This window comes from Heliconius melpomene, chromosome 21 (genome assembly GCF_056956725.1).
Source record: "Heliconius melpomene rosina isolate 202511_hmr_F chromosome 21, ASM5695672v1, whole genome shotgun sequence".
Lineage (NCBI taxonomy): Eukaryota > Metazoa > Arthropoda > Insecta > Lepidoptera > Nymphalidae > Heliconius > Heliconius melpomene.
The window spans coordinates 6,523,317-6,550,353 of record NC_140409.1 but is presented as its reverse complement, the minus strand read 5'-3'; the positions used below and the strand labels follow the sequence as shown (position 1 = coordinate 6,550,353).

The following is a 27,037-nucleotide window of genomic DNA, read 5'->3' as shown; positions in this document are numbered from 1 at the left end:
AAAAACTAATATTTGTTGTTCTTTTGATACAAAATGAGTGAGCACACCCGCTAACTTAAGTTTGTCAATCAAACCTTTGGTGGGCGAGACCAACTCGGACTTGACCGTTTTTTTTTTATTTTGAAACGTTTCATTACGAGGTATAATAAGCACAACAAGTAACTTAATAAATGTCTTGGTTGTAAGATTTCAAAGTTAGTAAATTAACTTTATGCTGTTTGAAAAAGTGGATCCTAGTCTGCATTCAACTTCTGTAATTAAAGTTCAGAAAATTACTATACAGCATCGTACCGGAACATCTTATTGACGGTTAAGAACCTATTTAGGATTCACTAGGCTATATTTATTATCTGTAAAATTATATTAAGAAAATACCTCTTGTCAGTTATTAATCAATTTATTGCACATTCTTATATAAATATATACTTTTTCTTTATGTTAATTAAATAAATAAAACAATATGCTGTCCGCCGCCAAAGTTCGCATACATGGAATGCAAGATGATAATTGGGTCATTAAGGACAAAATTAATCAATATAGAGGCCTAATTAAACTTTATGGTAATTTGTAAAAGAATTTTTACTTATTATTACAATAAGTGTTCACTTAGTTTAAAGCTTTAGATTTCGATCATTTTTCTTATTTGTAAACTCATGATTTATCATTATATTTGGCTAACGTTTAAGTAGATGTTTCAACTGAATTTATCTTATTTAATTATATCTATTTTATAATTATAAAATAATTAAAGATATTATGTATAACTTACGTTTTACGTTATTCTTATGTATAACGCTGTATCCCGCACACAGCAGTGTAGGCAGTAGGAACCTAGTGTTAAGACACTCCGTTCCCCACTTTCTACTGATTTCTGGAGGCATCGCGTATTGAGTGGCAGAACTCAACGCCGCGCTTCGCCTCGACACCAGAGCGAAGAAATGGAAATATAAACGTAAATAAATATTTCACTTCTTCGAGTGGTGTAGGGGATCGAACCCACAACCGTCGCGTTACAGTCACACCCTTGTGCCGCTGCGCCACGACGACTTTATAAAATGTATAAATGTATAAAATTATCTGGGTACTGTTATAAAACTAAGTAAATTTTGATCGTTCCTGTTACCTTTTCGGATCAAAGATAAAAAGTATATATTGAGGTATGTGCATGGTATTCGTTTTAGACGTCTATGATGCTATAATTTCCGATAATTCAATTACTTCGAACGGCAAACGTTTGCGGATCGAACCGGACTATAGTTTTAACGAAATATTGCATATATTAACACCATAACGTATATATGGCCAATAACGATCATAGTTATCAATTACCAAGTTGGATTAGTAACTAACAGTTTAAGCAACAGTGGCCTTTACCTTAGGAGTCAGCTGGTATTAGAAAGCTTTTCATTAACAAGTACTTATATGAAATATTTTAGAAAGAGATCGAAAAATACATGAAGGTGATTTAGCGAAGCAAAAGAAGCGATATTCTCGCGACATCCGTCAGCTTCGCAGAGATATAACAAGCAGGCGTGAGGAGTTAGAAGTTGCTGTTTATGGGGACAAGCAATTTCTTCGTAATGCCTTTCAAGAACACAGACGCTTGCAATTAACTTACATGAATAGTCAAGCTGATGTAAGTGTGCCTTATTTCATTGTGGAGTCATAAATTTCCAACTTCTTTAGGGTTCCGTACCTCAAAAGGTAAAAAGGGAACCCTCATAGGATCACTTTGTTATCCGTCTGTCTGTCAAAACCATTTATCTGAAGCTTCTAAATTTACGCAATCAATAGATACTAGCATTTATGTATCGATTTTGCTGCATTTTGTTTGAAATTACAAATTTATATATATTATGTAGTTCATTTTATACAAAATGTGTGCATATGCCTATAAACATTAGTTTGTTGCATCCTGAAATCGGTACGGAAGCCTCGGTGGGCACTTAACCAGTTTTTTTAGCTCGCTCACAGCAGGGTAACCAGAGGGCCCTAGTGTTAAGGTACCGTGCCCCATTTTCAGCCGAATCATCGCTGCGCCTTGTCTCGACACCAGAGAAAACAAATGAAAATATTAAATATTTCATTTCCTCCAGTGGGGATCGAATCTACAACCTGTCCCGTTTAGTCATTTGTACCCCTGCACCACTATAGACCTCCAATCCACGACAATTTCCAAATTATTAAATAATAAATCAGAAAGAAATATGTTTGTATGTAAATATTTATTATTTTCACAGTAAATTAACGAACGCTAGTGTATATTTAATCAAATGAATTTAAAATGTATCTCCCGGCTTTCAATTAAAGTTTTCAAATTGAGATTGATTTACATGCTGCAGGGGTTGCTCGCTGATACATCGATTGTTTGTTCAAATAGCGCTCATGTGTTAAATTAAATTAGTTTACAGATTCAATACCAACAATTCATTTGTTTTTAAAATGCTTGTATCTGCGAATAGTTGATAATGAGAATCGATTTTAGTGTACTTATATGTTTGTTAGAATATTGAAATGTTTATCTAATATATTTATATAAGATGATGCAGATGATGCAGTGCTCCTTTCATCATCAGAATGCGAGTAGCAGGCATTGGTCACCAGTCTGAAAGAAGGGTGTGAAAATAATGGTCGAAGCCTGAATGCGAGTAACAGTAACAGTGGACGAGGCTAAAAAGGCTCTCTGACTACCCCGCTAGGGAAAAAGCGTGAACATGGAAATAGAATTATGTTTTACTCATTAATAATTTATGATAATTTTAAATCAGAAAGTTTTGGAGAGTATTCATCAAGAAAATTTCAACAAGAGAAAGCAACTTGACAGAATTAGGTACACGAAGACGAAAAAGATGGAAGAATTTCGTCAAATTCAGGTATGAGCATAATATGAGTAGCATAAATATACTTAATAAAACTTATGAAGGCTCCGTGAAGTGGCATACGAATAAGCAAAGAAAGTTAGTTATATTTTACAGCATACTATAGTAATGAAATTAACATAATTTGGTAAGTATCTGAATATTAGTACTTTTTTCAGCTTCATGCTTCGGAATCGGAATAGTGAATATGTTCTTTATTATATTTAAATACAACATATTTTAATAAGAAAACAAAAACCAGATAAAAGTAAAATAAGCCTAATTGTTTAAAATGTTTTCAAAAGTAATACGGAACAATTGCACTATTGAAAAAGTTTTATAATCAATATACACATAAACAAATATTAAAATCATTGCAAAATAGATGGAAGTTGAGATTTTACTGCTTTACTGGGTTTAATTTGTTGAAGAATAGATAGAAAAATCGAAGTAAATCCTTATAGAAGAACAATAATATGAACAATAATATATATAACTAGTGGACCCGGACGCGGCTACGCCTGCTTCAACTATAAGAATATTTATTAAATATATCCATGAAATTTTTTCAATTTCATTACAATTAGTAAGGAAATATAGGCCTAAATAATCAAAAAGAATAATAAGTAGATACATATTATTAGAAAAAAATATCTGAGTTATTGAAATGAACCAACAAAAGGATTAAAAGTAACTAAAGGATAGGTGTTCTTAATATTAGAAAAAGTACCTAAAGTTTTCCGTGCGTGCTACATAGATATCGACTCTACGAAATAACTAAACATTTCTCTATATTAAATAGGATAATTTTAGCGGGCAATATCAAATAAAATAAGAAGAGAACCAAAGTGTAGCTTAAATTAATTATAAACAGCAATCAATAACATAAAAATTAACAATAGTTCGAAAATGTATGAAAATTTATAAAACCGTCAACGTCATCTGCCCGTCCTGCCGCTCGTAGGCTAGGTCATTTGGAATCAGTGACATCTCCTTAATTATTTATTAGAATGTTATACAGTAAACTATAATTTGAATCTAGATAAAATGCAAAAAGTGACTATTATATTTATTTTCATAAGTATGAATATCAAAATGTCGCGGTGGCGGTTGCGTAGCGACGCGACGGTTGTTATTAACATGGCAGAATAAATAGCATGTCAAATTAGAAAGCATTTTAATTTATTAGTATATATGTGTAATGTAATGTTATATAGCCTATAGCACTTCTGAAGAATGCAGCTTTCATACAAAACAAAAACATAGTAAATCGGACCAGTAGATCCAGAGATCTTAGCGTTCAAACAAACAAACAAACTCTTCCGCTTTATTATATTAGTATAGATAACAATAACATTATTTGTACTCGTGTATTTTTTACTTTATTAATTTTATTATTATTATATCATTGATAGGAATTCAAGTGTAAAAACCTAATAAGCACACGAGTATTACCTGATATAATGATGTTTGGTGCCAATAATTTTTTTTGTACCTTGCCTGGCAGAGATAGCTTTAAGCGAAAAGGCCGCCCCGTATTGATATATAGATATATAGATTTTGTTTCTATTTCAGTTTGTTGTTTCAGCTTCAATCGGCCGAGTTGCGGGATCGACTTCTTTATGAAGTCGGAGGAAAATTACCGGCCGAAAAAAAAGAGCAGGCGGTAGCTAATTACGTCCAACGAGCTAGCATTAAAAAAAACGCAGCCTTAGCTATAAAGGTCATGTACAAGAAAATTTTGGATATATTAAAAAAGGTATACAAATAAGCACATAGTAAATATGAATATAAACGTTATAGGGAAACGTATAGGGAAAGGAAAGACGCGAGACATAACAGGGCCATCTGCATATACAAGTAAATACATATTATGTCCACTGGGCGTGTTTTGTTTTCAAAGAAGCAAGTAGACTGTGCTTGCTCGTTTGATACAACAAAAACCTTTTTTGTTTCGTTTTGTTTCTTTTCGTCGACTTTTCATCCAATTTTGTGTGATTACAAAAATATATATAAAAACATATTTGTTCTGATTACTATTATAATTTTTTTGTTATTTATTTCTATCGACATTATCTATCTGGAATTATCAAAATTACTCTAGCAATGTTAGATATAGGGGCACGAATCCACGGGCACACTATAATGTCCTACAATAACGTAGTTATAAAGACGAGAACAAGTAAAACGATAGAACGGGAACAAGTAAAATGAATGAATCCAAATGAACCGTTAAACTTAAAAGCTTATAATACGGAAAGCTTCCAAAAAGCTTACTTTGACTTGATGATGATGCTTACTTTATGTCTTTGGTGCATTGGGTGACATGTCGACAGCGTGTGCAAGTTTTGATAATAAAAATAAAGACTAAATCCAATCCTCTACTGCATTGAATACCCAATACTACTGTTTTCCTGGGGTACGATGTACATTCATGAGGGTCTCGTTATATTAAAATTACAATATTATTTAATTAGTTATTTAGCAAAGTTCTAAGCCTAAGTTATAGATAGGTAAATATTTAGCAAATAACTAAATATTTTTGTTATATTTTTATGGCTTATTTCGCTTACAACCCCTTGCTATGTCTACTTGTTCGTGCCTAAAATTAAAATTCATGGAAATATATAGTTGAATTTAATGTAATTAATTATTTTGTCCAGGACTCCTCGTACTTCACAGTGGTTTTAGAAGCGCTTAAATTGGATTGTCGAGCACAAGGTAAATGTTTAATGGGAGCCACCGAAATGGGTCAGTTGGCAATGGAGTACTTGGACGATAGAAAGTTTGAATTTAGTAAATTAGAAAAAGAAATAAAAGCAAATATGAAAGAAAGAGAAAGAACTTTAAAATTGGTCCGCAAAGAGGTGGCTTTCTTAACGGATTCGTTTCCTAATCTTATAAGAAAGGAGGTGAGTCATATGATATACGCATCTTATAATACACTAGCGGCCCGCCCGCGGCTTTGCGCGCTTGAACTACATGATTATTCATTTAATACACAGAATTGATTGACAATTATAATGACTTCTAATGAAGTTTCTGGCAGATCACACAATGAAACTAACTAAAACTACTGTTAACATCGCGGAGAGTTATTTACAAAAGTAATTTATTGTATTTTTTATTTATATCATTTTGTTTTTCATTACCACTGGAATAAAAGTGGATCATCGCTATACAATATTAAACGTGCTACTTTACTTGTCGTTTTGTTGAAAATCTGGCCTCGGGCTCTCAATACCGGTTGGCTTTGTCGGTTACTTCAAATAGATAGAAGTCTTCGAATTAGTAGATGTTCGTAAATATTGTTTGTCAGAACTGTTTCAAGTTTTGCATTTTTTTTATTTACAATCTACATTTCGAACATTTTGTGTCGATTTGATTGCAAGATTATTGTAATGTGAGATCACCTTAATTTAAAAGTATTTTTAAAAAATTATAAAAAATTATTAAATATACTTATGTGGCGATCGTTCTCCACGTGGTTTATTTATTTTTTGTTTAATTGCTGGCTGGCTGGCTGGCTTTCCTTATCCTATACGCTCCTCACTTAGAATATTAAAATACTAAATAATATTCATAATAAATTATAACTGTAATAGTAGTATTACTATATTAGTAGTACTGTACTGTAATTGCATAGCGTTCACATTTGAAAACGGTCAATTTAATTTTAGTCTAGTTTCAAGAGCAGAAAGTTCTGAATAGTTTTAATTGAATTATATTATTAAGGCGAAGTGAGGAAGTTCCTTAAAATAAAATAAAATAATTTTACTTTAGTAACGTCAAATAATTTACCACCAGTTCACTAAAGTTAAGTTAATGCCTCAGACTTGAGCGGCGCAAGAAGCTTCGCGGGACTTTTTCATCATACAGTCATTTATAAAATGTTTTTTTTTTCTTTTTTAAATCTATTGTAAAGGCGTACACATTGTCACATAAAAGAATTACGGATTCGATGTAATCGAATTACAGGTGCACTAAGTTTAAACATAGGTTTGAGCCTATTCCTGGTATTAATATTATGAACCTGGTACCAATTTTGGTAAAATCATTAATGTTTTTCTTAACATTCATAACATTTTCAAATATATATTCAGATGCAACTGTCAATATATAAATTTCATTAAACTTTTGCCTTAAGGGAATAATAAGAGAGGAAACCTCATTTCAGTGTTGAGTTTTAAAAAAAATCGTTTAAGTGAAGTTTAAGTGAAGTTTTTCTACTTAAAATTTATGCCATTGGTGTCATCATCAACATCCATCTTTTGTCCACTGCTGGACATAGACCTTCCCCAATTCTCGCCACCACACTCGACCCTCAGCTCTTCGGACCCATCCGCTTCCCGCCAACCTCTTTATGTCGTCGGCAGATCTGGCCATTGGTATAAGAAAAATAATTATATTCATATAAGTTTGTAACGAGTCCTTATTTGAAACCAATCTATTCTAGTTGAAAATTTCATACGCTTGTCGTATCATTTTGTTGGCAGCTCTCTGTGAGTCAAAGTTTCGTGCAGGTCTAAATATAACTTCAAACCTCATCAGCACTTCTGCTATAAGGATTTCATTACTTTGAATTTAATTATAAATAATAATAGTTAATACCGTGGATGTTTACATATTTATTTTATAATAAAATCAAGACCCTTTCGAGGAAATTTAATATTCATTTCTTCGCTCTGGTAACAAGGCAAATTACGTAATGTTTAGTGAATTCGATGGAGAGTGGGGAACAGTAATGTTTTATTGGGAAAGGACCTTAGGTTCCCAGGTTTCCTCTGCCTACCCTGTTATGTGGAGTATGTGTGTGGAGTATATAGAATAAAAGTATTATGCTCTTTTTCACTTGTATTGTAACTTAATATGTAACTTTTAATTGGTAAGAAAAAATATTTTCTTTACACGATTTTAAAACATCACACAAATTTTATATCAAAAGTATTTATAGTCATAAAATACAAATCAAATAAAAGAAATATACACGGAGAACTAAATAAGGGAATCAAAGAAGGCTTAGTATTGAACCATTATTATATTCTTTCATTTCTTCTACAAAAATCGACTGTTAGAAATATTCAAAGACCCGCCAGTATCGTAGGCAGAGAGAACCTAGTGTTAAGGCACTCCGTTCCTCACTTTCCGCCGAAATCTGTAGAGGCATTGCGTGTTGAGTGGCGGAACTCATCGTCGCGAATAAGTAATATGATACTAATAAAAAATCTAGGTGAGTAGGTAAAATAAAAACAGCTTCACGTACCCGTACATAGCAAGGTAGGAAGGAAAAAACCTAGTCTATATATATAAAATCGAAAGGTCACTCATCACGAAATCTCAGAAACTACATGTGCTAGGAATCTCAAATTTTACATAGGAGGTATTTATAGGAGGTAGGTGCTCGCTAAGACGGGAATTTGGAATATTCGACTCCTAAGGGGTTGTTTTTGGGTTTGAAAGTTTGTATGAAACTTCGTTACTACAAATGCTAGGAGTCTCAAATTTTACATGGACGTCATTTATAGGACGTAGGTACTCATGGAGACAGATATTAATAATGTTAATAATAACGTAGTTTACGCAGGCGAAGCTGCGGGCGGGCCGCTAGTTTATTATAAAGCTAAGACATTTATATTGTAGTAATCAAAAATTATTTAAGGAAGCTACGAATCTCGATGATTTATATGAAGATACAGATGCAGCTAGCCAGCATTCAGTACACTGGGAAGTTGAAGAAGTGAAAGGAATTTGCAAGCGACTTCAGAGAGCCACTTTAGTACCCTCTTTTGACAAAATTCTTGTCCGGTAATATACATTTTATATTTAATTGTTGAATGAGGAAATTTTATCTACAATATTTTATTTGTATAAAACTAAAAACTAGGTACTACTATTCAAATTTTGTAGACTATAAAAAAAAATTAAGTTACGAATTTAGGGGAGACCTACAAGGAGAGCATTGTGTCAGAGGAGAGTTGTTACACAGACGATTTACATTTTTTTAAAACAATTTATTATCTAAATAAACAAAATTTTATTTTGTTATATAAACAAAAATCAATTTTAACAAATAATAAATAACTAAAATATTTTTTTTGAGTTCAGAAATACCTTCTGTCTATATGTCTATTATATTGTAAACAACTAAAAACATTAGAATTCTGGATGAGATGACACAGCAAATTTTTGCGTCTCACTTTTACTCCTGAGACATACAAAATAACTCTAAACCTGTTTCTGGTCAGTTCGTTGCTAAGTTCGAAGTGCTTTTGCTACTGAAATCATATTTCATATGACAACTTATACTGACGACGCCAAAAATTTTCTATTTTGATATCTAATGTTACGAATAGACCACGACAGAAATTCCGACATTAATGTCAAACACTAATGTGTGTACTGTTTACACTTTGGAAACATTTCAACTACACTAGACAGTTGGATACGACTGGTTCACAGAGTGTTGTGACACTAATTAACGTGGTACAATAAATTTTGCCGCCCGTGGGCGGCCAATCGTGGCACAGTGACATGCGGACTGTAAACGCTACGGTTGTAGGTTCGATTTCCACTTGAGATAATGAATCATTTAGTATTTTAATTTCCCAGCTCTAGTAACAACATAAAGTGCGGCGTTGATTTCCGCCATTCAATACGCAATGTTTCGGCGGAAAATGGAGAACGGAGTGTCTTAACACTAGGTTTCTTCCACCTATCCTGCTATAATGCTATATGCATATAGCGTGAAGCTAAAAAAATGCATTTAGAGATATACAGGGTGGAAGAGGCTGCGCTTCTTTAATTGAAACTGCATATAGGGTAAAAAATTTCAAACTCGAAGCTAAAGAAATTAATCAAGATGCCTCAACAGTTTGGACGTAGGATTTTTTTTTCATTTCACGATTTTTCTCCATACCTGTATTTCGTGTGACGCACACATACACATACTACTACAAAAATACTACTAAGCGTTGCCAAACTTCTACTTTTCATTCGTCAAAACAAAACCGAACGAGAAAGAACGATATCTCGCGTTCTTTTTCACGCAATTACCTATTTATTATAAATCTAAATAACGTTCAAACCTCTTATTAAAATTGTTTAACAAAATCCTACTTTAAGTCAATTTATTATATCACCTTTATTATGAAATTATTTAGAAATACTGCATGGTTATTGAACCACCCACAAAGTTATATTCAAAATTTTTAACACAAAATGATATTGAACTACGATAGATAGGTACTTACATTTAACATTAGTTTTACATCGTCGTTGTCGCATTCTCCTTTTACTACCACTAATATTTACATCATAAGTAATATTAAAAACTCAACATTTGTTTGAAATGTCTTAAAAAAATGTATGTTTTGATAGTACACTCAAATACTGACACAATAGTTTCACATTTGAGAAAAATACTCAGTAATCACATCATCACAATCACGAAACATTCATCACGATTTTAGAAATCCGATTAATGATAAAATTAATATTAAACAACATCCAAATAATTTAAAACACTTAATAATTATTCAACGTATAAAGTCGAACAAAATAATGTAAATACAACAGAACTTAGCCGTTCCACGGCTAAGTTCTGTTCTCACACAGATAATTAAAAACATTGTAATAGTTGCCATTAACTAAAATACTTATCGAATATACTATTAAATTTTTTATTAAGATTTTCATTATTATTTATATTTGTATGATTATTTTGATAGATAATCGTATAAAAATTAAATATTAAACGAGTTTTATAATGTTACACGAGGACCTGCGAAAACTCAATACGAAATAAATTAATATTTAGTAATTATTTGTAAATAGTATTGATCATTTTATTAATTATTTTAATATCAAATCATGCGTAAAAAGTATAATCTACATTTATTATGAATTATAGTGTTATATTGCACAATCAATCAATATTAAAAATGAATTTTGTTATCTGTACAAAGACACCCCGCTCACGCCGCACCGATTACCGGGGATTCCCATAGAATCGGTGCGGCGCGTACATTCTGCGCAATAGTAGTTGGGTCGGACTATAGCTGAATGGTATTTACTAAACCATATAAATACAACGGGTTATGGGCCCAGACCACGTCGTAACAATAATAAAGAAGATTGCATCAATCGTAGAAAAATAGAAATACTGGCGAGATTAAAACAACGTTACTTCACGCGACGCTTCGGCGTTGGTATTGAAATTTGGAGGTTAAGTTGCCGGGAAGGAATAAAAAAGAAAAACAAGCAAAATAAACAATCACAATGGAAAGGAAACAGCACAGTAATAAAACTGGAAGGAGTAAAAAATTGGAATGCTTGGAAGTTCCAAACCATAATACTACTACGGGGGGAAATTGTGTCATCATCATCTGCATTTATTGTAAAAAGAAATGCTACAATTAAAAGAAATATTAAATGTTTCAAGTGTAATAATATGGGTCATTATCGAGCTGAATGTAATGTGGACAGAAAATGTAATATTTATTGTTAAAAAAAGTGAAAAAAAATGCTATTATTGTAATAATTTTGTAAACATGTTAAAAATGAGTGTTAGTTTAAAACGGGAACATAAAAAATGTGTTTGTAGTGCAACAAAAGTAAAATTAAAAACCTAATAGAAATAATTCAATAAAAGTGTGTGTAAAGTGTATTCCTAAGTGTTGCGTTAATTTAACATCAGCTCGCCGCCGTTGCCTACATACCTACGCTAGTTGCTGCGACTCGATTTCTTGAATGAAGCGTGTGCGACGTTGCCGCGCCGACAGGTAAGTGTGTGAGTGATAATGTAACACTTTACAAATGGCGTTTTTATTTAAAACGATTATTTTATTATTTATTTTGTTTGAAAAAATAACTTTTTCATTTTTGGGAATTATTTTTTTTCTGAATTATATTAGGCTTTTATAGAGTAGTTAAAACTGTGGTTTCATTTAAAGTGGTGCCGTCAATTCCACCCTGTATGTTTAGTTGTTCTAATTGTAATGTTTGTATGACAATTATAAAAATATTCGACTATTGAATAATATTTTTTTTTGTATTCTTAATATTTAGCTAGAAACAAAACTCCTTTGTCGCTTTAAAAAAGTGCGAGTGAGGCGAACTAGAAGCAGTTACATAATTATGATATCAGCGAATATGCAAATGCGAAATATGCTAAATGTAAATTTATCTTCAAAACTTTGATTTTGATTTGTATTATGTCTTATCATGTTACATGCAATTGTGCATTTCTATGAAAAACGTTAAGTAATTTTTTTGAGTTCACTTTTATATTTTAGGTACTAGCCGACCTGGGCGGCTTCGCCCGCTTGATCTATACGAATATTTATTAATAGTACATATGTTAGGGCATACACTCCAGGCATTTTCCCGCTTCAGCTCTCCTAGTATAATTTGCACTAGTGTTCGGATTCAATAATAATACAATATATTTATTTCATCAATCTGCTTTTCTTTCTAATAAGACAACCGTCTTTAAACTAGTTTTTTTTTAGCTTTTAATTTGTATTTTTTTTAAACAAGAGATATAAGCTTAGGCTTGATGATACAAATACAATACAAGTAATCTATACTAATATAATAAAGCGGAAGAGTTTGTTTGTTTGTTTGAACGCTAAGATCTCTGGATATACTGGTCCGATTTTCATTGTTTTTGTTTTGTATGAAAGCTGCATTCTTCAGAAGTGCTATAGGCTATATAATATTACATTACACATATATACTAATATATTTTAAAGTACTTTCTAATTTGACATGCAATTTATTCTGCCATGTTAATAACAACCGTCGCGTCGCTACGCAACCGTTACCGCGACATTTTGATATTCATCCTTATGAAAATAAATATAATAGTCACTATTAACATTTTATCTAGATTGAAATTATAGTTTACTGTATAGCATTCTAATAAATAGTTAAGGAGATGTCACTGATTCCAAATGACCTAGCTTACGGGCGTCATAGTATGACCGACGCGAACGGGCAGATGACATTGACGGACATTTATAAATTTTCATACATTTTCGAACTATTGTAAATGTTTATGTAATTATTTGCTGTTTATAATTAATTTAAGCTACACTTTGGTTCTCTTCTTATTTTATTTGATATTGCCCGCTAAAATCATCCTACTTAATAGAGAGAAATGTTTAATTATTTCGTAGAGTCGATATCTATGTACGCACGCACGGAAATCTTTAGGTACTTTTTCTAATATTAAGAATACCTATCCTTTAGTCACTTTTAATCCTTTTGTTGGTTCATTTCAATAACTCAGATAATTTTTTCTAATAATATGTCTCTACTTATTATTCTTTTTGATTATTAAAGCTTATATTTTCTTACTAATTCTATTGAAAATTGAAAATAATTTCATGAATATATTTAATAAATATTCTTATAGTTGAAGCAGGCGTAGCCGCGTCCGGGTTCACTAGTATAAAATAAACATATAATATTATTAGATTATATAACATATATGATTAATATAGGCTGAAGGAGCAAACATATCAAACAGAACGCCTTATGACACAGCTAACCCTTAACAGTATGAAGAGAGATGTTCTCATAGAGAGTCGTAAGCATGCCATTCTTATGCTTGACTCTTTGAAAAATGTCGGACAGGAAAGAACTGCACAGTGAGTAGTTTTATTAATTTTAATGCAGAATTCACGCTGTTTTCCACACACAGCAAGGTAGACTAAAGGTAGAATTAAAGGGAACCTTATGTTACTCTATACCTCACTTCCCACCGAATTCCGGAGACATTACGTGGCGTAACTCAACGTCGCGCTTTGCCTAGACACCAGAGCGAAGAAATGAAATTATAAATTTAAATTCATTTACTCCAGTGGGGGTCGATCCCACAACCAGTCGTAGTCACACACTTGCGCTCCTGAACCACGACTGGCCTCTGAATACTTAAACATTATTATACTTTTATTAAAGTAAAATAGTAGCACTACTCGTAGTAGTATTAAACGTTTAAAGCTAGTTTTAAAGTTTAGCTTTAAGCTTTAAGTCTAGCTTTAAATTGACAGCAAACATGTCGCTAAAATTATCGGCTACGGACAGGCGTCGTTAGCTCATATTAATCACATCAAACGCTCAGCCAACGCTCAACCCTCCAGTAAATAAGGGTCACTTTGATTTATACGAGTTATTGACTTCGCAAACTTCGTTAAGTGATGGCGACTAGCGCACCGGTCTTGTAAGATAAAAGATAATGAACGTATAATTGTATCAATGTGTAGATATTAGTTATGTAAATGTCACAAATGTAAAGTTAAAACAAAAATCTATGTTATAGTTAAATATTTTATATCGATATTTAAATTAATTAAATAAAATATTTAAGCGATGCTGAAACTTAATGTAAAGTAGTTACTTTAAGTGAAGTTGAATAAGTTTATTCATTTATCGTTTAGTCGTTTCATTTATCTTGTTTTAGTATAGTTAGAGGCTAAGGAAAAACGTGAAATATTTAAATTTATATTTATATTACAAACTTATAATTCTAGGTGTATATAATAATTAATAATCGATATATATAAAAGGACTTGTCCTCACTGACTGAGGCAAGACGCACGCACAGCCGTAACGATGGTAGAAATGTTAAATTTGGACAAAAGTTTACTTTCGTAATCTGGACATCCACTAAGAAGGGATTTTGAAAAATTTTAACCCTAAAGGGGTGAAATAGGGGTTCAAAGTTTGTATGGAAAAAAAATTAAATCGACACCGATTTTTATAAAATTTGAAATTTAGATTTTTAAAAGTATTTAATTGAACACGTGTTTCATCGTTTTCTAGAATTCTCCCCCTAAGGGTGCAAATAAGGGGTTGAAAGTTTGTATAGGTTTTTTTTAAATCGTCATCAATTTTTATAAAATTTGAAATTCAGACTCTTAAACGTATATAATTAAACACATGTTTCATGGTTTTCTAGAATTCACTCCCTAAGGGTGTAAATAAGGGGTTGAAAGTTTGTATGGTAAAATTCTTAAATCGCCACCGATTTTTATAAAATTTGAAATTTAGACTCTTAAAAATATTTCATTGAACACATGTTTGACGGGTTATTAGAATTCACCCTTAAATACGCAAGCGAAGCTGCGCGCGGCCGCTAGTCATTAATATAATTCCATGTTTTTTAAAATCTTTTTTATGGTAAAGGTTGCCTGGAAAAGATCACATGTGGTGATAAGGCCGCCTTTGCACCATTTTTCATTTGTTCTGTGCATAGACCCGAAAACTTAAATTTATCAACTTTTATAACTTGTACCTAGTTCCCGTTCACTACAATTATGAAAGTAAAGAGAAAAAACGGTGGGCGAATTTGACTCGCACTTGACCGGTTTATTTTTATAAATATTTTTTTAAGCTGACTAAATAAATTTATAGTTACGGGAGGCAGCTCTTTGAATATGTCGAATTGTTTTATTTCTAGCTTTAGCTTTAGTACATTTGCCAACGGCTATTAAAATAATATTATATACATAAAATATTATGTAAACATGTAAAGTCATTTCTCGATTTACTTTTGCATCCGCATTTAATATCGTTAATTGAAACTGCAACTTACGACAGAACTAAACTTTCCCCCCTTTGACCGTCAAAGGCGAGACGGACGTAGCCGTGCCTGCAATCTGTTGTAAACATACTACCGAGGTATAAGTCGAATATGCAATTTATTTTCGCTTTTTCATTATGACCTCTCTTAAACTGGAATACAGAATAACGATCCAGACTCGGATATACCATGCCTACCATTTGAAATGCACAAAATTAAAGCTTGAACTATTTTCATTTTACCAAATACCCATTGTATTAGATAAAATGAAAATTGTTTAATGAATGAAACATTCGTTTACTAAACAATTTTCATTTTAACAACATGTACATGCATTTTTCATCAAAATATGAGAATTTACACGATGTACATATCTTGTTTGCACGATGTACACATATATTACAATTTAGATTTTCATTATAGTTAGATAATTATTTACGTAGTATACGCTGAGTTGTATAACCCTTTTTATATTTTATTTTACTGATAGTTTCTATTCTATTAAAAATAATAATAATTGTGAGTATTTATAATAATATAGTAAATATATCTAAATTTGAGTAGACATCAGAGACAATCAACAATTGCAATTGTGTAACTTACTAACTACCAAACTGCGGTAGTTAAGGAAATCTCGATTTGTAGGGCATATCTGTGAGCTCAAGATTTATAATCAAGTAAGAACACCACAGTGGTGGACTCTAGGGTGTATCGTTTATTTATTTAATCGTGATAAAAAAAAAACTAGACTTTAAAATTCATGGATTTTATGGACTTTAAATAAAATCTAATAGTACACGTATTTAATCCTGTTGGAAATAATTAAAACTTTTATGTTTAAAACAAATTACATTCTAGCTCGTACAGTAGAATTTGAAATTGTAAAATTTTAGCCCTTGCAATTTTGTCTACACACAGTATAGTTAGCAAAGCGACAAATTGCGTTCTAAGCTACAAAGTGTACGTTTATTACTTATATTATAAAAGTTTTATTTATAATAATTTTTCACTTTTCATTCCTGTAGGTATTATGGTTCTTGAGTGAAGTATTAATTGCAAAAACGTTTATATTGCAAAATAACCGAGCGCAACGTTTTGAACACTTCATTGATAATTTCTTGTGAAAATTTTAAAAGCTTTGTTAAATTTCTATTATGTACACAACTCACTCACTCACTTTCTATTACGTGACCCGTATGCTCGACTGCCTTGTCCTTTTCCATAAAAAAAGTGTCCACAAATTTATTGTGAAAATACAAATATAATATCTAAAAGAACAATTGTAATGATTTAAGTAATGACTCGATTATTATGATATTAGAAGGCTATTAGTAAAAAAAGTTCAAACATTCTGTAGAATCAAAAAGCTTTGAAAAAAAAATTATATACTTAGTTACTGCGTTTCTCTTTTGATATCCTTAATAATTTATTCAGCTATTGGACTCCATCATTTTCCACCTATTGTACGGAAACTACGAAACATGACGAGACCGCAGATTGCATCTGACTTGCATATATAATACTAGCAGCTTCGCTCGCTTATTTGCACTCTTAGTGGTGAATAATAAATAAACCATAAAACACGTGTTCAATGAAATATTTTTAAGAGTCTAAATTTCAAATCTTATAAAAATCGGTGGCGATTTAAAAAATTTTCCGTACAAACTTTCCACCCCTATTTCATCCCCTTAGGAGTCGAATATTGTAAATTCCCGTCTTAGCGAGCACCTACGTCCTATAAATTTCTAGCACATGTAGTTTCTGAGATTTCATGATGAGTGAGTGACCTTTCGTTTTTATATATATAGATAACAAGATTTCATATTTAGCTCAATTGTATTCCTATAATATTGTGTGGCTTGTTTCGACGTTTCTGGACTTCTGTACTTAATGTTTCTTTAAAAGTTCAGAGCAAATATAAAAAATATTTTTATTGTATTGATTCATGTTCAAATTCCATTCAGATTCATGAATAACATAATAATGTGAACATATAAACAATTTATTTTTTTACAATAAAAAAATGTATATATGCATGTTGAACAGTGTTAGTTCACTCTGTATATGTCATATAAAGATAGTTTATAGTCTATACAGTATTCACATAAACAATAGGCTAATGAAGTAAACAATAGGAGAGCCAATTGGCCGCAATGAGAATTGTATATTCAATAGTATCTGATTCGCATGTGTAATATTTAAATATTAATGTATTAAAAAATCAGCTTCATTCTGTATCCCACAGGGCAGGTAGAGGGAACCTAATGTTAAGTTCCTCTGTTCCCCACATTGCGCCGATTTATTCCCGCACATAGCAGTGTAGGCAGGGGGAACCTAGTGTTAATACACTCTGTTCCCCACTTTCTGCCGAATTCTGGAAGCATTGCGTGTTGAGTGGCAGAACTCAACGCCGCGCCTGATTTCACACCAGAGCGAAAAAATGGAAATATAAACGTAAATAAATAATGAAAATTTAATAAATAATAATTCATTCCTCCGAGTGGGGATCGAACTCACAACCGTCGCATTACAGTCATAACCTTGTGCCGCTGCGCCACGACGGCCTTGCCAATATTAATTCATTATATTTGTTTACAAGATACGTTCAAGAAAAAAAACAACTTAAAGCAGAGATGAAAGCTGAAGAGAAAGAAGAACACAATTTAAATCGTCTGTTAGACGAAAAGGGCCGCCTTATTATTGAGATGAAGACTTCTTTGCAACAAATTAACCAACTTCTATCTAGTGTTGGTAAGTGCTACTAGTCCAATAGTATTTGTTTTATCTAGGTACGTGTAATATTATAATTGTAATGTATTTTTTAGGGTACCGTACCTCAAATGGTAAAAACGGAACCCTTATAAAATCAATTTATTGTCCGTCAATCAGGATCATTTATCTCGAGATATGCTGAAATTAATATCAAATATTAACATTCCTTGTACTGTACTGTAAAAGTCATTGCAATAAAAAATACGAGCATTTATGCGTCATGTATTGCCGCTTAATCTATATATAATACTAGCGGACGCGCGCAGCTTCTCTTGCTTATTTTGGAGTGATTTCTAGAAAACCATGAAACACATGTTCAATGAAATATTTTTAAGAGTCTAAAATCCAATTTTATAAAAATCGGTGGCGATTTAAAGATTTTTCCATACAAACTTTCAACCCCTTATTTGCACCCATAGGGGATGAATTCAAATAAACTACGAAACATGTGTTCAATGAAATATTTTTAAGAGTCTAAATTTCAAGTTTTATAAAAATCGGTGGCGATTTAAAGATTTTTCTATACAAAATTTCAACCCCTTATTGGCACCCTTAGGGGGTAAATTCTAAATAACACGTGTTCAATTAAATATTTTTAAGAGTCTGAATTTACAATTTTATAAAAATCGGTGCTGATTAAAATTTTTTTCCACACAAACTTTCAACCCTTATTTCACCCCTTTAGGGTTAAAATTCTTCAAAATCCCTTCTTAGTGGATGTCCAGATTACGAAAGTAAACATCTGTCCAAATTTCACGTTTCTACCATTAGCGGTTACGGCTGTGCGTGCGTCTTACCTCAGTCAGTGAGGACAAGTCCTTTTATATATATAGATTACAAAGTACACGTACACACGGGTGAAATAGGGGTTAAAAGTTTGTATGGAAAAATTTTTAAATCTGCACCGATTTTAATAAAATTTGAAATTTAAATTTTTAAAAGTATTTAATTGAACACTTGTTTCATGGTTTTCTAGAATTCACCCTCTAAGGGTGCAAATAAGGGGTTGAAAGTTTGTATGGGAAAATCTTTAAATCGCCACCGATTTTTATAAAATTTGAATTTTAGACTCTTAAAAATATTTCATTGAATACATGTTTCATGGTTATTAGAATTCCCACTAAATACGCAAGCGAAGCTGCGCGCGTCCGCTAGTAACTAAATATTTACCAATTGTAGGTACATTTAGCTAATAATATAATTATGTAACTAATTTAAATCTGTGAGGAGTTAATATTCATTCATTACACTTATTTTACAAAAGAATATTATGAATCCTTACCCAAATCAAATAATTTAACATTTAACGTTTAGGTGTTCTGTACCTAAACCTAAACGGCCTAACATATTTAATACAAATATTTTTTTTACTATTCAGTAGTAAGTTATTGACACAAGCAATGTTCTACTTTCGAGAGAGCATTATTTACATCGTCATATAATACGGATTTGTCGTCTTAAATCTTGAGTTTTCCTCTTGTCGGCGAAGTCGAGACCGACGAATTATTCAATATTAAACTTTTTGATAAGATGTCATTAAATTGTATAAAGAAATTATTATTTTAGGTCATTAATACCTACATTGTTATTGTTAAAATAAAAAATCCCTTTTTATTTGATATTTCAAAGTTATATACATTTCACACTTTACGTTCTTTTCGCTTTCTTTATACTAATTATAAATAATAGTTCGTTTTTTTTCTTTTCCTCTACATTGGTACCAAAGCTAATATCAAGTTTCTAGGTCATCTAAAAGCGGATTAGGATTCTGATGAGGCAGTCGTGGTGCAGCGGCACAAGGGTGTGACTGTAACGCGACGGTTGTGGGTTCTCCACTCGAGGAAGTGAAATATTTATTTACGTTTATATTTCCATTCCTTCGCTCTCATGTCGAGGCAAAGCACGGTGTTGAGTTCTGCCACTCAACACGCAATGCCTGCATCAATCGGCAGAAAGTGGGGAACGGAGTGTCTTAACACTAGATTCGAAGAGAGAAAATAATTAATATATATATATATATATATATATATATATATATATATATATATATATGTATATATATATATATATATATATATAACTCCTATGCAAAATTTCAGATTCCTAGCACATGTAGTTTCTGAGATTTCGTGATGAGTGAGTGACCTTTCGATTTTATATATATAGATGTGTGTATATATATATATATATATATATATATATATATATATATATATATATATATATAAATAGATTAAATAACTGACAGCTTCACACTGTATCCTGCACATAGCAGGGAAGACAAAGCAACCTAGTAGTAAGACACTATGTTTGCTATTGAGACACTTCCACTTTCCGCTGAATTCTTGAGATATTACCTTTTTGAGTAGCGTAACTCAACGCCGTTACAATAGTGAAAATAAAAACATTGAATATTTCATTTCCCCGGTGGAAACTGAACCCTCAACAGTCGCGTTTGCGATCGCACGTTTAAAAATTATATCCTATATAGGTATAGGTACTCTTATTTTTTATGAAATTTTTAGGCAAGCCACAAAAAAACAACAACCATATACAATAAAATAAAAGCTTTTAATTATTTAATATTATTCTTTCTCTAAAAATGGGTGTTTTGTTACATTGCATATTATGGCAAACTTTAACTCCATTTTATTTTCATGTATTCCATAAAATAATAACTAAAAAAAAAAAAGCTTCAGCCAAACTTGTCTCCAGGACAAACGTTCAAGGTGGAGTGGCAGAACTCTCCGTTACTAGAAAAGAAAATATTAAATTAATGAATGTTTATAATATTTTACAGTTTCTTGATAAATTCCCTTTTTTAGTTTAATTATTATATTCCTCCTGTCGCAATAGACGCGACTGTAAATGTGATAGTTGTGGTCGTGGGTTCGATGTCCACTGGTGGTAATGATCATATTTAAATTACTGATTTATATCCGCTTCGGGAAGACAAAGCGGCGTTAAGTTACGAAATTTAAAACAGTGTTATTTTTTATTATAATATAGTTATATTGCAAAACAGTTGTTTTGCATTACAACAAAACAATTATTATGTGTTGGATAAAACACAGTGTTAGCGTGAAGAAGTCATCAGTGATTTTAGTCTATTGCACGACAAACTTACCTACTCTTGGCACCCGCAGGCGCCCCCTGCCGTGATGGTTGGCGCGAGAAAATCCTCCAACTCACACTCAGACTTCTTGACTCTAACACTGTCTTTTAGAAGACACATAATTAAACATAACTTGAGGGTCTCGACTGTAAGCATGACGGTATAGGTTCGATTACCACTCGGGGGTTATTTATGTAATGTTTTCACATCCTCTCTCTGGCAAAAACACAAAGCGCGTCGTCGAATTCTGCCATTCAACACGCAATGTCACCCGCACTTTTAATTATATTCTTTGTGCATTTTATCTTAAGAATTTACTGTATTCTATGTTTTAAAGTCTGCAATAAAGATTTTTATCTATCTATCTATCTAAATAGTATTGATTTATGTAATTTGTGGTTTATTTTTAATGAATTTTATAAGTATAAAAGAAATAATATGATATTTAGGTAGGATGGAAAAAGTAACATGGAAACAATGAAAGTAGAAATATGAATAAACTTACATCTCAATCTTAACCTTGCCACTTTTTCAAAAATTTCGTCTTTTGGTAACGTTTTGGCGTGTTGACATATTACTTTGGCCACATTTGTAGGGGTCATTGGTAATTTAGCATGTTTAACTGCGTAGGAAACATCTCTCCATTGCAATTCAAATTCAGGCAAAACGGTCACACAACACGATTGTATAGACATTTTACTTATTATCTTTTTTAGTTCGCTTAAATCTGTAATTAAAATTATTTATTTGATTATTTAAAAGGCAAAACTTGAAAAGACTCTGAAATTGTTAATAATACTTTTAAATGGTATTAATATTTTTAAATGGTAAAATCTAGCAGGCATGTTTCTTTACGTACTGATCTGTTTCGTAGGTTCCATTTTTATAATAACGATTTTTATTATAAATCAATAATTATAATAACGCAAAACAATACTACAACAGAACACTAGTAAACTGCAAGGAATATACTAGAAGAAGCGTTGCCGCCATTAGAAAAAGTGTTGCCAACGAGAGTAGCACGATGATTATCGATTTTCGATGATCATCGATGTTAGCAGACAATAATGAAAACATCGTAACATCGATGTCAGTAGGAACACATTATCGAAATTTGTTCGCGTACACGCACGTTGGCAACTTGGGAATATTGGCGTTCACTTCGTAGTTTGTAAATCGTACTTCGTTGTTCGTTCTCGACTTTCGAATTGCTAGTTTACAACGATAGGACTATTTGAACTTATTTTGTAGTTCGTTTTATACAAAATGAACTTAAGTTTATCTACTTTTACAAGTTGCACTTTCCGTTGATCTACATAGTGTTGCCAAACTATCGATAGTCCCGCCATCCATAGTTTTAATCTAATATAGATAGTCTTTCTATCGGACAGTTGTCCGATAGAATATCGATATCCTATCGATAGTCCAGTATCGATCGGCAACACTAGATCTACATCCAGACAATTTCTGATACGGAAGCCTCGGTGGGCAACTCCGACTCACACTTAACCAGTATTTTACAACTACTAAACTAGCATTGCATAATTTATAATTCAATTTATGATCTATTTTAAATTAATAGAAATAGGTGAATATTAATTAATTTAATTTAATTTTTGCGCGCCTTTATTCGTTTGGATCAAATTATGTCATAGCTATCAAAGGACGCGACGCAGCGGGCGGTAAAAAAGGAGGATTCAGTCTGCATTACATACTTTTCGTTGTTGTTCTTTGTTCATGGCGTTCCGAGCGTTTTTGACCATTGAAAGTATATTAATATAGACATGTTGGTTTTTATAGTATAAAGGTGAATTAGAATAACTGAAGTTTGTTTTCTACTTGAGATTGTCTTCTCACGGATGTTTAATTCATTATTTTTCAACAATAAAATTTGGTTTACTCCAGTGCAAGTGGATTACAACATAATTTCATTGGATATCGGCCAATACAACGACTTTGTTCCCGAGATATAACAATAACTGTTACAACTGTTATACATACATATACTAAATGACTAATTGGAATAAACAACTTTTCAACTACGTGAAAGCTACGAATGTAGATTCATATACAATTAGTGTTTTACACCTCCCTACATTACTAGTATTTTTTCGCAAATATATTGAACGTCCAGATACCTACATTTTTTTGTGGAATTTAGTATAGTAGGTAGGATAGATAAAAGTTATATTAGAAGCATTTATCGATTGCTTAATAATTATTTTTGATTACAATATCTCATAACATATCATACAATACAATACAATACAATATCTCATTATAATATCTTATAACTTATATATATAAAACAGAACTTTTGTTCTATAATTATTTTGCTTAATACAAAATAATTTGTAGTTGATAATTTGCACCTCAATCGCAGTGTTGTTGCAAAATTATATAGGTCACAGTAACTAAATGAATTTTAATGTGATTAAAATGTAATTATAAATTTATTATTTTTTTTATATTTATTATTTTTTTATATTATTATTATTACTATTAGTTTTATTTTATTATTTATTTTGTTTTTGTCTTCCTCAATTTCACTGCACTATCTTGTCTTTCCCGCTACTTTGCACTTATCCACTTCCACGGGTTGGCTGGAAGAGATCTCTTCTAGAGATAAGTCCACCGTTGTGTATGTCTTTCCGTATGTTTTATTATGTGTTAATTTGGTGCAATAAAGAATATATTATTTATTATGCAATTTATATTTAATTGTGTAATCATTATGTTCTTTTAGTATAGAAATGTTAGCGTAATTTAATTTTTAATTTATTATACTCGATAGGCGAGCCGATCGTAGAAAGACCTTTAACAGGTGCACCGTCAGCGCTTCAATATGCACTCGATGATATGCTTCAACCAATCCCTGAACTGGAAACTGATTGTGAGTAGATGTTACCATCTTTGTGGTGCATACAAATAATTACCTTAGTTGGTGTCGAGATTGATAATAGGCATTCGAAGATATAGGGTAATTTCGGACAGAATGAAGAGTTGGAGATGAATTCATCTGATTTAAAGAAAGTAACAACTAATAACAGATGTACTTAAATTAAACTTTTGTGGGCGTGAGTGATTCACGTTCACGCTCATTAGGTACTTGGTCACTGTTGTCACGCTATACTGTGTTCAAATATGCACTATAGTCCACAAATTTTGAAAAAAATACACTACCTATTTTGTTTTGTCCGTATGTGTCATTCGTCCGTATTTCCCTTATTGTATCGAATATGATATAGCGTAAATATATGTTTAAATTATTCTTTATATTTTATTGTAAAATAATATATATATATATATATATATATATATATATATATATATATATATATATATATATATAACATAACACAAGTTAAATCTTACAATGGGTACCAGAGTTCATAAAACCAGAGTGAAATTATTTAATTGAATGCTGTAATAAATAGGATTGATTCATTGTATCTGGTGACTGTATTCATACATTTTTGGCAATAAACTTTCATTTCATTCATTTCATTTCAATTTAAAATTTGTAAAAAAAAATTCATATGAAAGAAAAAATGTATTCATTTATTCGTAGACTTATCTATTATTATAAAGGTATGTTTTTCTACCTATATAATAGTATAATTTTTCTTTATATCTTTTTGTCTCGATAGTTGAAAATATTATACTTTTAAATATAAGATGTGAATCTTTTTTATGCTTAAGCGTTTATCAGACAACTATTTTTATACATTTAATCGGTGTAATCCGATGAATTCAGTTATTATTATAGCTTTCTATAAAAAGAAAAATTATAAGAAGATTTTGTAATAAGATTAGATAGAGATTAGATTAGATTTTATTAGATTTTTTATTGTATTAGTTGATATAGATTTTTTTTATTCTTTGAAATTAACAAAGAGATTTATATAGAGGCCAGGCGTGGCTTACCCCTACCCCCTTATAAACATGCAACTTTAAAACGCACCAAGCCGTGGGTTCAATTCCCATTTGACGAAATAAAATATTTTAAATTTTGATATACTCGCTCTGGTAACTAAGTAAAGCGCGGCGTTGAGTTACGCTACTCCACAAGTTTTGAGAATTAGGCGAAAAGTTGGAGAAGTGTTTCGGTGTGTGTGTGTGGTTAGGGTGAAAGTAGGAAAAGTGGAAAAGTTAATGGGAACGGATTATCTTAAAGCCTACTGCTTCAGTCTAGGCTTTTTATATAATAAAATAATAGTACTATATATATATTTTTTTCAACATCAAACACAAATATATATTTATACCCCTCCGTTCTTTGCTTGAGAGACAGAGATTAGTGGATCCGCACGCGAAATAATACAACACTTTTATTAAAGTCTGATTAGTTGTTATTGATAAATATAATAATTAGTAGTACTAAGTAATATATAATATATTCCAGTTGATAAATTAATACAAAATGCACGCCAAAAAATTAACTTACTCATACAAGCCGTGTCCAAGATGGAAATAAATGATGAAGTCAGAGCTAGTGCAAGACTCTTTTATCATAATATCCTAGCCAGATTTATGAAGGATAACTTTAAAGATGAAATTACGGCTGAAGGAGGTAAATATGTCTATTTTCAATAATATCTTTTATATTTGTTACCCAGTGGCGTAGCTAGGGTATTTGCTGCCTGATGCGGCTTACGGGACTTGATGCCCTTTAAAATGGTCTAAGGTCTAAAAAAAAAATGCCTGGTGCGACCGCAACGCTCGCACCGCCCTAGCTACGCCACTGTTGTTACCAAAAGATCTACTTCACATTTTTCTTGTAGTTGTAGTAGTCTAGTATTTAGTTCAAAAATGATTGTTTGTATGATTCATAATAAAATCTACAAAAAAATTATTTTACATTCATAATCACAGTTAAGAGAAAATACAGATTTGTTTGTTCCTAACTTAGGGGGTAGGGAAATAATATTTAATTGAATAACTTTTACAAGTTCCGATTCATGTAATATTATTGTTTAGTAGTTCTTTTCTTGAGTGAAGATATGGAAATATAAACGTAAATAAATATTTCACTTTCTCGAGTGGGGATCGAACCCACAACCACGTCTGCCTCTCAAAATATGTAAAATTGATATTTTGTTTTCTTTATTGACTAATAATTGTTTTATCAGGATTAATAGAGTTTGAAATGGAAGATGCTAACGTGCCGAGCCACGCGGTAATCAAGCTCAGAAGTAAACAGCTTGTGGATGCTCAAGTCAGTGAGTTCGATGTACCGGATATTCCTGCAAAGAAGTAAACGTAGGCCTTCGACGTAGGCACAGGGAACTATAGTGAAGTCATATTACGTATGACTTTTGTACATTTTAGATATGTTTTTTTTTATAAATCTAATGTATACATACCTATTTCAAAAACATAGCGATTGTTTTATCTGTATTAACATTTTTGCGATGGGATGTTTTATAATGAATACTTAATTAAATTAATTGAAATATATTTTTTTTAATTATTTCCGACCAAATGTATTTACCTTTAGGTATATTTTATTTATACCTTTTAAAGAGTTCTCCACTAAAACCAATAACTCAGACATGAAAAGAGACAAAAAAACTTTAATTGTATAATTTTATTTGCCCCGATGATCAATATTTAATTAAATTGCATCTTTAAAAATTTAAACATCAGATTTTACATAATTAAATTAGAGTCTACTAGTTTATTTACTCAAGCTTTTGTTATTAT

General features: G+C 31.4%; 1 protein-coding gene and 1 long non-coding RNA gene across 2 annotated transcripts; one reads left to right on the top strand and one right to left on the bottom strand.

The window, feature by feature from the left end:
- Positions 1-460: 460 nt before the first annotated feature.
- Positions 461-26,791, top strand: LOC146527052 (uncharacterized). Its single transcript, XM_085206264.1, has 11 exons — positions 461-560; positions 1,437-1,636; positions 2,769-2,873; positions 4,447-4,617; positions 5,522-5,770; positions 8,518-8,663; positions 13,364-13,510; positions 18,044-18,195; positions 24,126-24,224; positions 25,737-25,904; positions 26,464-26,791. Exons 1-11 carry the CDS (start codon positions 461-463, stop codon positions 26,589-26,591), a joined length of 1,665 nt encoding a protein of 554 aa, XP_085062390.1. The 3' UTR covers positions 26,592-26,791.
- LOC146527053 (uncharacterized) lies at positions 20,769-22,349 on the bottom strand. The gene is made up of 3 exons (XR_014879333.1): positions 22,191-22,349; positions 21,837-22,058; positions 20,769-20,969 (listed from the first exon to the last, which is right to left on the bottom strand). It is a non-coding gene; the product is annotated as an uncharacterized LOC146527053 (long non-coding RNA).
- Positions 26,792-27,037: the final 246 nt, after the last annotated feature.